This window comes from Bombina bombina, chromosome 2 (genome assembly GCF_027579735.1).
Source record: "Bombina bombina isolate aBomBom1 chromosome 2, aBomBom1.pri, whole genome shotgun sequence".
In the NCBI taxonomy this organism is placed as follows: domain Eukaryota; kingdom Metazoa; phylum Chordata; class Amphibia; order Anura; family Bombinatoridae; genus Bombina; species Bombina bombina.
The window spans coordinates 936,508,885-936,524,430 of NC_069500.1; the positions used below are offsets into that span (position 1 = coordinate 936,508,885).

Consider the following 15,546-nt stretch of genomic DNA (forward strand, 5'->3'; position numbering starts at 1 on the left):
GGTATTTATAGGTCTGTGTGTAATTTTAAATGCATTACAGTTATTTGAGGTAAAAAAAAAGACTATTCTGAATAAAACTACTTTTGTATTTTCATTGTTGTGGAGTATGTTCCTGTCTACAAAGAGTTGTGGGGATTGTCCTTACCAGCCAATGAACAGTAATTCTCTATGAATAAGATGTGCATGCACCCACATTGCCTGTGGCATTAATGAGGTGGATGGCATAAAGCAGTGTTTCTCGACTGCGGTCTTCAAGTACCACTGTCGGGCCAGGTTTTCATTATAGCGGAATTAGAGCACAGGTGAAATAATCAGCTGATCAGTAACTATGGTAACTAACCTGCTCTCACTCATCAGCCGATTATTTCACCTGTGCTCTAGTACAGCTATAATAAAAATCTGGCCTGTTAGGGGTATTTGAGGACCGCCGTTGGGGAACACTGGCGTAAAGGACAATCCCCCAAAGGTGGCATCCTCAACAGAACGATATCCCAATTCTTTAAGTCTGTAAGGTGGTGCCTGGGAGTGTTTGGTTGTCCAGTTGGTTGTCCAGAGACGGTTTGGAGTGTTCTTATTAAAGGGATACTGAACCCAATTTTTTTCTTTCGGGATTCAGATAGAGCATGCAATTTTAAGCAACTTTCTAATTTACTCCTATTATCAATTTTTCTTCGTTCTCTTGCTATCTTTATTTGAAAATGAAGGCATCTAAGCTAAGGCGTCAGCCAATTTTTGGTTCAGGACTCTGGATAGCACTTGTTTATTAGTGGGTGAATGTATCCACCAATCAGCAAGAACAACCCATGTTGTTCACCAAAAATGGCCCGGCATCTAAACGAATATTCTTGCTTTTCAAATAAAGATACCAAGAGAATAAAGAAAATTTGATAATAGGAGTAAATTAGAAAGTTGCTTAAAATTGCATGCTCTATCTGAATCAGGAAAAAAAATTGGGTTCAGTGTCCCTTTAAAGTAAGGTACCTTACATAAATTACAACATGCAATTGTGCTGGTATAAAGAGGGCAGTCATATCTTGGATTATATTTGCCTAGAAATAATTTCACGTCATATATACACAGGACTTTGATCTCATTGATTACAGTAATATTTCACTGGACATTCGTAGAACACAGGAACGTTTGGGAGATGTCCCATCATTTGGTCATGTGTTGTTTTAATGTTTTTTATGCCTTGTATATATTTAGATTATGCACATTATTTAGTGCTATTTTTTTAAATTGTATTACAGAGCTTTGTTATTTTAAATGATTTTTTATTTAGGTGTATTTCCCCATACTCTTTAGCATCACTCAATTTAGCTTTTGGTTTGGGCTAAAATATTGCAGCCATAGTTCTTCTGCAATCTGACTGTTCAAGCAGCACGTGGCATAAAAATAATCTTGCAGCAGTGTTTTATATACTTTGATTGCACTGATTGAACTTTACTTTCTAGCAGGGTATCAGGTGCTACAAAACAATATTACAATAAAAAGCATAGAAGCACGGACAAAAACTCTACAAATAAATTATAAAAATGATTGTTGTTCCATTGATCAGAAAAAGCAAACAAACAGGTACAACACGTGGCAAACCTAAACACGGAGTTTGGTCTTTGTGCATGAGGTATAAGTAAACTGGTGATACTTATTTTTTTTCCCTCTCTGCCTGAGTAAAAATGGTTCCAAAGGTTAAAATATAATTTCAGATAGCAATATTATGTCTATAAAACAACTGGTGATATGCTTCCTATGACTATATGTTTCCCTTAAAGGGATATTGCACTGTAAAAATTAAATGTTCTATTTTAAATAAATTCCCTTCTTTTACTATGTATTTCATTTCTTCAAAAGGGTTAAATGTGTAGTCAAAGTTGCACTCCTGAACAACCTCAATTCTGCTCCAGATGAGGTCACGGCTTATGACTGGAATATAAACACGTCTGCTTCTCATTGGCTCATCAGTTGTATCCACTGGAGCACAACTTTAAAGGGACATTATACACTCATTTGTTCTTTGCATAAATGTTTTGTAGATGATCTATTTATATAGCTCATAAAGGTTTTTTTTTAAATGTATAGTTTTGCTTATTTTTAAAATAACATTGCTCTGATTTTCAGACTCCTAACCAAGCCCCAAATTTCTATGAGAATACCGTCAGCTAGCTACTCCAGCTTGCTCCTGTTTGTGTAAAGGGTCTTTTCATATGCAAAAGAAGGGGGAGGGAGGGGGAGTGTCTTATTTCCCACGTGCAGTGGGCTTTCCAGCAACCTTTTCAACAGAGCTAAACTGGGAGCTTCTAAGTAAGTTTTTAAACAGTTTTATACTGGATTTTGATATCAGTATCTGTGCATCTTATTATTTATAGTAGTGTCTATTACATGCAGTTATATGAAAATGAGTGTATACTGTCCCTTTAACCTGTACAAAGCTGTTAAATACAGGTCATACACATAGTAAAAAAAAAAGCCTTATCAAAATAGAGCACTGCATTCTTACACTAGAATGCCCCCTTTAAAATCTTTCCTAATCTGCAAATAATTTGTATTTGATTAATTGACTGTGTTCTGTTATATTAAAAATGTATTTTCCACAAGGACCATGATACTCAAAAAATGATGGGCTTGAATTCATTAGAGTGCACCATTTTAAGAACTAGGAACCCTGCAAAACTGCCACTGAATCAATCAGCAGCTCTAGTTACACCGCTAGGTCATGTGACGAGTGCTGTTGCTTGTATCAGGTCAAGCCGTGCTTTGCAGGTCCTGAGTGGTACTTCTACTTTGTGTTTAACCTATTTCTGGAGAGCAAGACCTAGCTGGGTAACTAGCGCTGCTTATTGGATCAGCAGCGATTTTTCAGGGTTGCTTTAATGAATTAGAGTCTGTCATTTTTCAACTATAATTGCTCTTTAAAGGGACACTGAACCCAAATTATTTCTATCGTGATTCAGATAGAGCATGCAATTTTAAGCAACTTTCTAATTTACAACTATTATCAAATTCTTTTCATTCTCTTGGTATCTTTATTTGAAATGCAAGAATGCAAGTTTAGATGCCGGCCCCTTTTTGGTGAACACCCTGTGTTGTTCTTGCTGATTGGTGGATACATTCACCCACCAATAAACAAGTGCTTTCCATGGCTCTGAACCAAAAAATAGCTTAGATGACTTTTTTTCAAATAAAGAAAGCAAGAGAATGAAGAAAAATTGATAATAGGAGTAAATTAGAAAGTTGTTTAAAATTGCATGCTCTATCTGAATCACAAAAGAAATGTGTTTACTGTCCCTTTAAATAACAGGAGTACTGCTATGTTGAACTTTGCCCTCTTAAGTAGCTGAACATATTTTTTCTTCCATTGTTATCAGCACAAGATACTGTTGAGATGTCAGTATTGCACAGGTGCTTTCAGGGAGCAGATGTTATGACACTTTTATTGCAAAATTGAAAAGTTGAATCATCTAAGCGTTTGACCTTTGAAACCTACCAGCTCAGTGTTCTGAACCAGGGTAACTCATAAGAGCGATACACTCTATGCCCAATTGTAATTATCTCATGATAACACTTCACTTGAATTGCAGACACCTACAAAAAGAGAGAGAAATTAATAATATTTCATAAAGAAAGCTACATGAGCAGATATGCTTTGAGTATGAAGTCAAACATAAACATACAATTCATGGTTCTGATACACAATTATAAGAGATTTCTAATTAACAATAATTATGACATTCACTTTGTTCTTTTGTTATCCTTTGTATAAAACATTCACAAAAAGGCTCAGAAACAGTGGTGCATTACTGTGAGCTAGATTTTGATTGGTAGATTCATATATATTCCTTTTGTCATCAGCTCAACCAATGTGTTCAGCTAGCTCCTAGTAGTGCATTGATGTTCTGAACCTGGTGATAACTTTAGGGTAGATTACAATCTTTTAGAAAAAGTTAATCTAATCACTGTTCCACAAAATTCATCATTAAAGTCTATGGGGATTTTTATACAAAATTTGATAAAAGGATTATGATAAACCCCTGTGCAGACAAGGTCTTAATGACTAATTGCTAGTACAGTACTTAAAGGGACAGTGTACACCAATTTTCATATAACTGCATGTAATAGACACTACTATAAAGAAGACTATGCAAATATACCAATATAAAATCCAGTATAAAACATTTTAAAAAACATAAACTATGCTTACCTGATAATTTTCTTTTCTTCTGACGGGAAGAGTCCACAGCTGCATTGATTACTTTTGGGAAATACAGAAACTGGCTACCAGGATGAGGCAAAGATACCCCAGCGAAAGGCTTAAATATCTCCCCCACTTCCCTCATCCCCCAGTCATTCTGCCAAGGGAACAAGGAACAGTAGGAAAAATATCAGGGTGAAAAAAAGGTGCCAGAAGAACGAAAATTACCGCCGCATCATAGATAAAAATACGGGCAGGAGCTGTGAACTCTTCCCGTCAGAAGAAAAGAAAATTATCAGGTTAGCATAATTTATGTTTTTCTTCTTAAACGGGAAGAATCCACAGCTGCATTGATTACTTTTGGGAAAACAATACCCCAGCTAGAGGACAAACAACGGGTGGGTACAAAAGGCGGCCCCCTTCGAAAGGCACCACAGCGTGAAATTACCCGACACCCTACAAAAATATAGACGACACGAGTGAAGCCCGAAGCCCAGGTAACTGCACATTAGTTACACCGCCAGCAAAGCCGAACAAGAGACCACTCAGCTCAAGAGTCTGTCAAGCCCAAACAGCCTCCGAGGAGACAGCCCCGCGGGTCACAACTCCCATGAAGGTACCCGGCCGAAAGACAAGGACCGCTATCTGCCCCCAAAAAGGAGAACAGATTCCCAGAAAAAATCCAAAAGGATCATTCCATACGGCTCAACAAACCTAGAACAACCCAAGATTGTCTTACGATAGTAGCGCCCAGGGAGACGAACTCCCTAGAAACACCAGGACCGATAAAAAGAGATCCATACAAAGGAAAACACGTCCCAAAAGGACTAGAGAGACACTCATATCTCTGATCCAGACATATACCCTAAGGTACTCCAGAAAAAACAAGAGTTCATTGTTGTCTCGTATAAGATGGAAACCTGCAGGCTAGGCCCGCAGAGACAGCAGCAATAGGATAACTATCAGGAACAATGGAACTCACAATGACCATCTTCCAGGTAGGAAAGCTGACTCAGCCATCATGAAACCCAAACCACCGAAAGGCGTCTTAAGCCTTTGCACCTTGCACCTTCAAAGTGCAAACAGCTGTAGCTGGTTTCAAACTGCTAACCTTCCAAAAGCTCACAGCCCTCAGACATGAGCGTCCCCTCCCAGTACCAGACGCCAGTAGAAAAGAGGAGGACATTAAAAGTCCTCACAACAAAGGGGAAGACCGACTCTGGAAGAAAAAACAGTCAACACTACAAAGATAACCGATCCCGACCTTCCCTCCAGGGTAAAGGTGAGCCCAAGGGCTAGTCAAAGACCGAAGAGTTCAGACCTCTGGAAGAGAAAGGAAGGGTCAACAAGGAACAAACCCCCCGGGTAGACCTCTGACCACTATTTAAAACAGAATTCCACCATGATTCAAATAGGCATTGTGCACGGGTACGAGACCCCCTACACTGCTGTCTTCCCCAAAAGGAACACTTCCCAAGGGAAGAGGGCCCTCAGACCCCAACCTCTATATATTAGAATCCAACAGGTAGCAGAAGCCTCAACAGGGTTCAAACCCTCAACCTCCCACTGCAGGAATGGTGGGACCAGACACTACATTGCATCTCCCTTTCCAGGATAATGGTAGGACTTGCATGACGAAGAGTACAAAGCCATAGCTGGAGTTGAACTCTTGACCTACAGCTTTCAAGGAAACATGGTTTACTACTAAGTTGTCGTGGGACACAATCAGATACTAAGGTAACTCTGAACCAGGAAAACCCCACCCCTGCTATAGAAGAGAAGGGAATGAAGCACGGAAACACCCTACCATAAAGGCGAGGCCCCTCGGCCATATCGTCATCCCAATTGAAAGACACCTGGAGTCTACAGGAACATCAAATGCACCAGAAGACCAATAGGGACCCGTCAGGAAGACCTAGAGCCTAAGCCAGATGCAGATGGGCATTTCCCACGAAAAACAGAGCCCCGCCCCCCTCTGAGAGAGGTACACAGGACAACCATCACCTAAGGTGAGACTGAACAGTCCACACCCATCTAGGGAGAGACATGGACCTAGGCCAGGGTCCTCAAAAAACAGAATCGATCTAAAGATCTAACTTCCAGAGGAACCCTAAGTTGCCTCCTACGATTAGGAGCGCACCATCTAAAGTCCGTAGACTTAGCGATCTAGCAACAGCCTCAAACCCAAGAGTCTGAAGAGCTCTTGGATAGTTTAAGAATTCAGCACTTAGTGCACTTGGATCGCAAGAAAATCACGTAGACAAGCGTTAACACGTGTGACACACACTGGTAAGGTAGCAACCAACACCCGAAGGTGAATGAGAACCCTGTACCTTGCTTGCCATCCCAAGAGGTAGACAAAGACACCCTCCACGAAGCCCAAACGGAACATCGAGGATAAATGGTGAACTACCTGACCCCAGAAGGGCGACCGTCTGTAACCGACCTCGACTCTTCACTGATAAGCCCCAAGGCTAGAGTTGCAATGAGGACGCAGAAACACCCGAATGTACGTCGAGACCGTGGTCAGACCAAGGGTATAATATGGAAGAGACAACAGCCAGCGATCCTCGAAGGATCGATCTTCCAAGAGAAACCTCTGTAACAGGTAAAAGCTGGCCCCAGAAGGCAGGGAACCCCTGCACACCACCTCTTAGAGTATGCAACTCTGAAAGAAAGCCATGCCCCCGCTTCCAGACCAAATGATCCACTGAAGGTGGGAAGGAAGGAGATGTTTAGTAGGCTATGAGTTAGCACCCGTAAGAACTTTGAGTGAAGACGCAAATCGATCACTTACTCGGAACACCAGACCACATAGGTCACTCACATCTCCCAACTCCAAAGGAATGGAAATACGGCTCTGAGTCCCCAAGGACCTGAAGAACCATTATGACGTCTGCAAAAAACAGATCCGTATCCCAGACGAGTAGCCCAAAAACAGTCGACCTTAGATCGGAAGTGAGAAACAATGTAACCGCACCCATCACAAGGTACACCGTGCCAGTCATAAAAAAGGGCACGCAATCGAGAGATTGCGTTAGTAAAATAAGGCCGTTATGTTCCGTAAAAGCCGTGAGCCTAGGTATTGCTACACATTTGCAGATAAAACCATATAACAAACATGATTAAAGTCCCCCCTGTTCAATAACCCCCCATGATTCCTTATTAAGATAAAAGAAGTCTCACTGGAACCCTACCTTGTTTCCTTAACATTACATTAACATATCAAATTAAAATGAAACGATCTTATCGGAATCTACGCCATGGAACAGGAACATGGCCCTTCAAGTGTGACAGATAGTATCCTCGCTTCTGACATGGACTTGAGTGAATAAAGGTAGGCAGCGAAACTCGTCAACGCTGATTACCAAGGAGCTGTTAATATGAGTCGGGATGGATTTGCAGGAAAATTCTCCCTGCATCTCCGGACTCTAACTTTCATCCATACTCTCACTGAGAGGCTGATAGGATTACTTAAAACTCCAGTCCCATTGCGAAGAGTACTACCCTCCATAAGAAGAAAACATCAGGGTGAAAAGGTGCCAGAAGAACAAAAAACAGACGCCCCCACAGAAAAAATATGGGTGGGGAGCTGTGGACTCTTTCCATCTGAAGAAAAAAAAAATTATCAGGTAAGCATAATTTAAGTTTTTCTTCATAAATGGAAAGAGTCCACAGCTGCATTCATTACTTTTGAGAAAAAATACTCAACCTATAGAGGACACTGAATGCAAAAAACGGGAGGGTACAAAAGGCAGCCCATTCTGAGGGCACCAGGCCTGAAAACCCTGAGCAGCAAAAAACCCTGCTTCATCCGAAGCCGAGAAAAAAGGACACCGACCCACAAAAGATCACAAGCCTTGCTAGAGGCCGCAGAAAATAAGCTTGACAGAGCCAACACGCCTCCGGAGACACCATTGTCCAGCAGTCGGTCCCCCACAACACACACCTTACGAGAAAAAGCGATCAACTACTGTAAACTCCCAAAAGGAAGAGAACACATAGAAACCAGACAAGGATACCCGGAAAACCCTAAATAGGGAACAATAAATTCCTAATAAATAAGAAAATATCCCAGAACCAAGCTAAGCTCACACAGACCAAATACGTCCTGAAACCAAGGGGAGGCAATGTCCAGACCCCAAAGAGAACAGGAACCACAAGATTAGGACCGGGATCCGAAACAGAGAAGAAAACTTCTCTTAATACAGAGCAAACGAACCCTGAATAACACTGAAGACGAAGTCCTCAAAACGCAAGGAACTCAGAATATCAAGATATTCAGAAACCAATATACGTGCCGCAAACCCAGATAGAAACATCTGCATCAAGCACACGCAATAGTCATACCGGGATGACTCTGTAAGCAAAGGACTTGCAGAGCAAGTAAAAAACAGCTGAAGTAGATTGATAAAATACCTCCCAGTAATGGGAATCAAACTTGAGTTGTCAAAAGACCTAAGTTGTTGCTCTAACCATTATACCAGATCAGAGCACCAACCCCACCTTCAACTGCAAAACATCCACTGAGCAGTGGACACATTACAGGCTATCCAAAAGCCACTATAGCTACTAGCGTAACTTGAACATGGAGAAGCACCGAACCTCAAAGAGGCTCACTGTACCTTAAACCAGAGGACTAGCCCCAGATCCTGCTCTCAACACCAGACCAGCCCAGCAACAGGCAGATCTGACAAGCAGGGGAACAAAAAGGACCCCAATTTCCAGCCCAGAAAAGGATGAAATGGAATGAACCTAGCCATCCCAAAAGAGTTTGGGTGCCAACCCAAATAGGTCCCTCGATTTGGAACTCCCAAGGTAACCTCATAGAGATAAACGGAGAATCCATGACAGTCTCAACACGGAGACTGCAATCTCCACAGATGGAACAGAACCCCACTATAAGGTAAAATACCCTTTCCAATCACCTGCCCACAAGACAGGACAGCCAACCTCCTGGAGAGGGTTTCTTCCTCCCAAAGGAGAATAAAACAATCCCCACAAGGGGGAGCACAGAAAACAACAGTGCAGAAGCTTCAAACCAGAAGCCGTTGCCTGATGAAAACAAAAGCTAAATGAAAATCATCCAGACACCATGAAACATAGAAGAACTCCCAATGAAGGAGAGTACCCATCAACCAAAGGACAGGACATACCCTGACCAAGCCCCAAGCAGCTTAACAAACTAGACCATTAGTCATAGTCAATGTTTCCTGGAAAAACTGGAACGCACTGAACCAGCCACAGGATCATAAGTTATCGTACATCCGGAAAGATCCAAGAAAAAAAAAACTATAGGCCCGAGCCCAGAATATGTGGACCAACCCCACCCCAGGGAACACTAATACCCCATCCGAAAACAGACGTCACAGGGGAAAGACCGGACTAACATGGAAAAACGGAAAACAAGAGTCACTCAAAAAACTCTCACTCAAAGAAAGAGAACACCCCTTGCCGGAGTCCAACACTCTAAAAGGAGTTAGAGCACAACAGAGTTATTACAAGACTCTAGAGTCCAAAAGGCGTGCAGAACACGAAAATGTCCAGAACCAAGGGAAGTCATACGAAGAGGAAGTAGAACAAGGCTAGAGCAAACCACAAGGCCACGTCAGTGTACCCCGAAACGTTTCCAAGAACACCTCAGAGTACGTAACTAGAGGAATCAACCTAAGGAAAAAGAATGCAAAGCATCCCAACGCTTAAGCAAAGCTTGGAAAAGGAGACAACCAGCCTATCGTCCCCGATAGGGAAAAAACTAACTCCTAAATACTGGAAAAAGCCACAAGGAAACCGGAAAAGTCCGGAAGTCTCAACCCTAAAAAAAGAGAACTACAAAAGGAACCAGTCCAAAAAGGACAAGTCCAAAAGCCCTAAAAGGCAAGGCGCCAGGAACCGACGGCAAGGAGGCCCTAAATCCTCCCAACCTTCACCCACGAGGGAAGGAATATTCTAAGTCCCAAAAGACTTTGGAAACGACTGGGTATGTCGCAGCGGAACTCCACCGAATTCCAGACGACCGGCTAAAAAGGCTAATAAGGACTGAACTCTTAGGTCCTACCAGATGTTCAGCAGAACTTGTGTTAAAAACAATAATAATAATAATAATAATGTGAAGCACTTAATCGGATCAGCCAGTCAGAAACGGCGCCACGAGTCTGAATAGGCCCCAAAATAGAAGGGTCTTAACCCAAGCAGGACTAACCCGCATTCAAGGGCCCAAGGCCTCACGTATTCACCCCCAGAGGGAGAATAAACGAAAGATAAGCATAGGACCAAACGCGTCCCTTAGAACAACCTTCCGTAGAAGCAAACAGTGCGATCAAAAGTTGCAAGTATCTATTCCAAAAACAAATTCCCGAAGGAAAATAAAACAAACATGAGCTGTAATCATAAACAAACATCCTATGGAGTGAATAAGAGGGCAACCCGTAGATTGTTGCCCAGTAAGAACAGACACCCAACAGTGACCGTGTTCTTCCAAGCTCAGAACTGGAAAAGGATACTCAACCAATAAGTTTATGAGAGGAAACCTGCATCCCCTGATATCTAATACTGAAAGCTACTCGGGGAAGAAGACAGATTCCTCCGATTCATTAAGGATGGGCTCTTCCAAGGATGCCAAAGTGTGCCGCAATAGAACATGAAGGCGCGCCAGTCTATACAGAAAAGAACAGCATACCCCCACCGGAGCAAAAGACCACTCCAGCCCGGAAGGTTGAACCCGTGAAGCCCCAGGGACAATCGGTCCCCGAGAGAGCTGAACAGGCCAACCAATGCCTGAGGAGCCCCAGATAACGGAACACGAACACTATCTTAAGCAACCTTCTGGAAGCTACAGATGCACCAGCTCCAAAATTTTGGACATGCGATATCGTGCCGAAACCCCCAGTGGGAACAAGCTACCTTCCTGAGAAGGATAGGGTTACCTGCATGCGTAGTAAGAGGTAGTGGAAGGGAACTCGCCACTCGAAGGACAGAAGCCCTAGAGGCAGATGGCTCAGCTGCCCCTTGATTCCCCGATCCAGAGGAATTGAGCACTTTAATACAGCATTCAGAAAATAACGGATAGGCTTGTATCATCCGGGCAATACGCATTCAGTGCAAGGAGTAAAATCCAAAACAGAGTCATCCATCCCCTCCAAGACTCCTCCATAACTAGGATATTGAATACAAAAGAGTGGACTAAAAAATCTAAACGGCAACTGACACCCACAATGGCTGGGGCGCTTACCACCTCCTATGAACCAGGCACCAGCAGACCAGATTTTCTCAGTCCCACATGGTCAGGAAAGCGGAAGTGGAGCCCAAAACGTGACCATGCCCGGTCACCCGGTGAACCGCATAGTCCAGAAAAATCGCACCCGACCATAAGGTTGCATCACTTTCCAAAAGCCGTTATGTTCCACAAGCCATGAGCCGAAATAATACTACACATAAGCAAGTTGAATCATATAACAAACATGATTTAAAAAAAACCCTGTTCAATAAACCCCCTCAGGAGATATTAACCCTTGATTCCAAGATACAGTAGGCGCCTCACTGAGGTCCTGTGTTATAAGTTAGTCCCGCGATGCGGTAGCCCCTCGGCAAAACTCTGTAATACAGTACATTTCATAAAGAAAGTAAAATGAAACGATCTTACCGGAATCTACGCTGTGGAACAGGAACACGGCCCTTCAAGTGTGACAGATAGTAGCTCGGTTCTGCCATCCACTTGAGAGAAGAAAGCAGACAGCGAAACTCGTCAACGCCGATTTCTTGTGGAGCTGTTAATATGAGTCGGGATGGTTTTGCAGTAGGACTCTCCCTGCATCTCCAGACTCTAACTTTCATCCATACTTTCACTGAAAGGCTGAGAGGACTACTTAAAACTCCAGTCCCATGTTGAAGAGTACTAGCCTCCATAAGAGACTAATCTAAAACTTCTGACACTTCTCTGCCAACCTCCTGGGACGAAAGGCAAAGAATGACTGGGGGATGAGGGAAGTGGGAGGGATATTTAAGACTTTGGCTGGGCTGTCTTTGCCTCCTCCTGGTGGCCAGGTTCTGAAGTCCCAAAAGTAATGAATGCAGCTGTGGACGCTTTCCATTTATGAAGAAAACACTAAATTAATATATAAGACAAACGTATTTAGGGTCAGTAAACACAAGACATTTCTGTTTTGTTGCTATAAAATATTATATCAGCCAAGTCTAAACATTTTTAAAAATTTTTTAACATGTTTCCTGACAAAAAATTTTAAAAGCCATTTGCCTTATTTGGAGGACCAATCTTGGCTTGAGTCTGCAGACTGCCACGGTCATTATGTTAGTATAAAATGCAATGTTTTGCAGTTGTTAGAAGTTAAAGCCAAGAGATAGATATGTAGCAGGATTTTCCTAGAAATGTCAGTAGGGTACATTTTAAATTCTGAGAAATAGAAAATCCCGTATTTTCACAGCTAAACTATATGAAAAGGGGGCAAAATTCATAATGAATGTATATTGCAAGGTTTCTTCAGTACACATAACGAAGGCTTTTAAATAAAAATCTAAAGTTTTGCTGTCCCTTTAGTCTATGTTAAATTTTTCTCTGCTCGTTTTCATTTTTATATACAGTATATATATATATATATATATATATATATATATATATATATATATAATCTTTTACATTCACAATACTCATTTTCTAGAGAGCAAAGTTAAATTTTACACTGATATATATATATAGCAAAAATATGTCATTTTTTGTTAAGTTGCTCCTTTGCGCTGTCACTCTTTTGCACGTATACCCATTTAGCTGCTCTCATCTTTTAAATAGGAGATCTTATTCTTCCCTTTCATATCATTTTGGAAGAATTTGGTCTTTCCGTTTAGGTCCACTCTTGATGCCATTGGGATATCACCAGAAAAAAAAGTTGCACAACCCACTTTCTTATCAGTCTGCGCTGCATGTTACTTCAGGAGTCATGAACAGGTCATCATTAGAGGAAATAAACTTCTTTAGGATGAAGAATTCAATTGATTTTAGTTTTTGGATCACCTGCTTGATGACACCGCTATAATAAAATATATCACACAGAACTTACACCACTACTATGAATTGTAATCTATTTGGAAAAGGTCAAATCTGTGCGCTGATGCCCCTTTTATAAATAGTAAATGGCAGAGATATAATCAGTCTCCATAGAAAATAGCCAATCTGAGTACACTGTCAGCAAAATTCACACAGGCCTTGCAACCTTATGTCCGACCTGATTAATGCAAAGCAAGAAAATGTGTATAAGCAATTATCAAACTTACCAAAAGAATCAGCATGACTGGTCCCATATAGATGAGTAAGAAAAATAATGATATCATAGTTAGGCTTAATATCCCCCGGATCCACCAGTTTTTCCATCTGAAAAATAAATAGGAAATTTTAATATTAATGTTTACGCTTTAGAAAAATAAAATAAAAAAGAATTACAACTCAGTAAAATGGTATAACTTCAGGAGCTTAAAGGGACAGTAAAGTCAAAATATTTTCTTGATTCAAATAGAGCTTGTTTTTTTTTTTTAATTCAAAAAATGTTTACAATTTAATTCTATCTAATTTGCTCTGTTCTCTTGGTATTGTGTTAAAAAGAATATTTAGGCTGGTGGCTGCACTTATATCCCTCTTGTAATTGGCTCACTTGATGGGTTCAGCTAGCTCCCAGTAGTGCATTGCTGTGCCTTCAACAATTAATACAAAGAAAAGCAAATTAGATAATAGAAGCAAATTGTATGCTCTATCTGAACTATGAAAGAAACAAATTGGGTTTTATATACCTTTAAGAATGAAACTTAAAGGGACACTGAACTTAAAGTGATTGTAAAGTTTTCATCCTTTATACACACTACATAAAATAATTAATAAAAAAGGGCCTCTTGAAGTCATTACATTTTTCAAGGATGTTTCCTTTGGAAAATATTTTCCATATAGAGATGATAAACATTGCTCCGTTCCTCCGCCCGCATCTAATACTTTATTTAGCTGAGCGATGACAAATCCGGCTTCATCCAATCGGTGCGTGCCCCATGAGCTGGACGCCAAGTGGGGCATGCAACGATTAGATGAAGCCGGATTTGTCCCCATGACTCATTTTTATAATGCCCATTATCCACTCTTTAAACTAAAGCTCCTCGATAAGTTCTATTCACCAGGTGATCACTGTAATAATAGTGATCACCTGGTGTGAATAAATGTGCATCTATTTGAGAACATTAACGTGATAAACTGTGAGAGGCTTCCGGAAGAGGAGGAGCAAGCAGTACGCTTGTCGAGGAACTCCTCTGTATTGAGCCTCCATCACGGCTCTTAACAGTGCGGCGATCCTTGATTGCAGGTTCAGGCGGTCCGGATCACTTGGGGTTGAAGCGCCACGGAGGTCCTTAGGAACAGCAAGCTCCTGTAGCTGGAGCGGCTACGCACCCTAAAGAAAAGCTATCTGCAAAGTAAAGTGTTGCATCGGAGATATCGTGGTAACGTACACGCCAACTGGGCTGCAGCCAGTGAATGCAGTGAAGGTGGTGGAGCGTCACAGTTACTGGCGCAGCTAGCTTGTTACAGACAACAAGATCGGTATCGACAGTTTATACGTAATTGTATACTTCACTCTGCGAAAAGGAGGAAAGTAGGTTTTACAGTGGATCCCTTAACCCCAGGGGCTACTTACAGGTACTGTGTCTCTCCTTTTTTTTGTACGGCTGACAATAAAAGCAGGCTTGTTAATCATGGAGGGTCATGGCAGACCTGTTACCTATCCGGTCACTGTATTTGTCTACAAGCTCAAGCCAAGTATGTAAACAGAACTTAACTACACTCTATGTACTTCATTCAGGGGATTATTGCTGAAAACTCATGGGCATAGCTGATTAGAGCAATATCTGATGCAAATTATGTGTTTAAGCGTTTAACCTGCTGGAACTATGGAATTGCTCCCATAACCTCGCTGGTAGGAGTGTTATTCTAAATAAAAAAAGGGAAAATCCTAAATCCATTATTTTGGGTTCAGTCCCAATCCTGGTAATAACCCCATTTGAACTTTGGTGGAACTATATTAAATCGTCGTATTAAATTGCTCCCATAACCCAAGGTTAGGAGCCTGGATCACGATATAAAGTTCTTGCCACAGATACAAGCATAAGTGCTCTCTCCTTGCCCCTCTTCCTTATACACCTTCCTTTCCCATAATCCGCTTGTTAGAAACCTAAGTTGGTGCTCCCATAACCCAAGGGCAGGAGCTTGATCTGCTGTGTAAGTTGGATTTAACAGGTTGCTGTAAAGCAGGAAGAAAAGTAAAGAGTGGAAAGGAAGGGAGGAAGGAAGGAAGGAAGGAAGGAGCAGATAA

At 41.5% G+C, this 15,546-nt stretch overlaps 1 protein-coding gene across 1 annotated transcript in view; it reads right to left on the reverse strand.

The window, feature by feature from the left end:
* Window positions 1-15,546, reverse strand: part of CDS1 (CDP-diacylglycerol synthase 1) — a 244,275-nt gene that overhangs the window by 105,972 nt on the left and 122,757 nt on the right. Inside the window, exons 3-4 of the mRNA XM_053703398.1 lie at window positions 13,475-13,571; window positions 3,485-3,582 (exon numbers count right to left, since the gene is read on the reverse strand). Coding sequence (XP_053559373.1) covers window positions 3,485-3,582; window positions 13,475-13,571 — 195 coding nt within the window. The remainder of the gene's footprint in view (window positions 1-3,484; window positions 3,583-13,474; window positions 13,572-15,546) is intronic.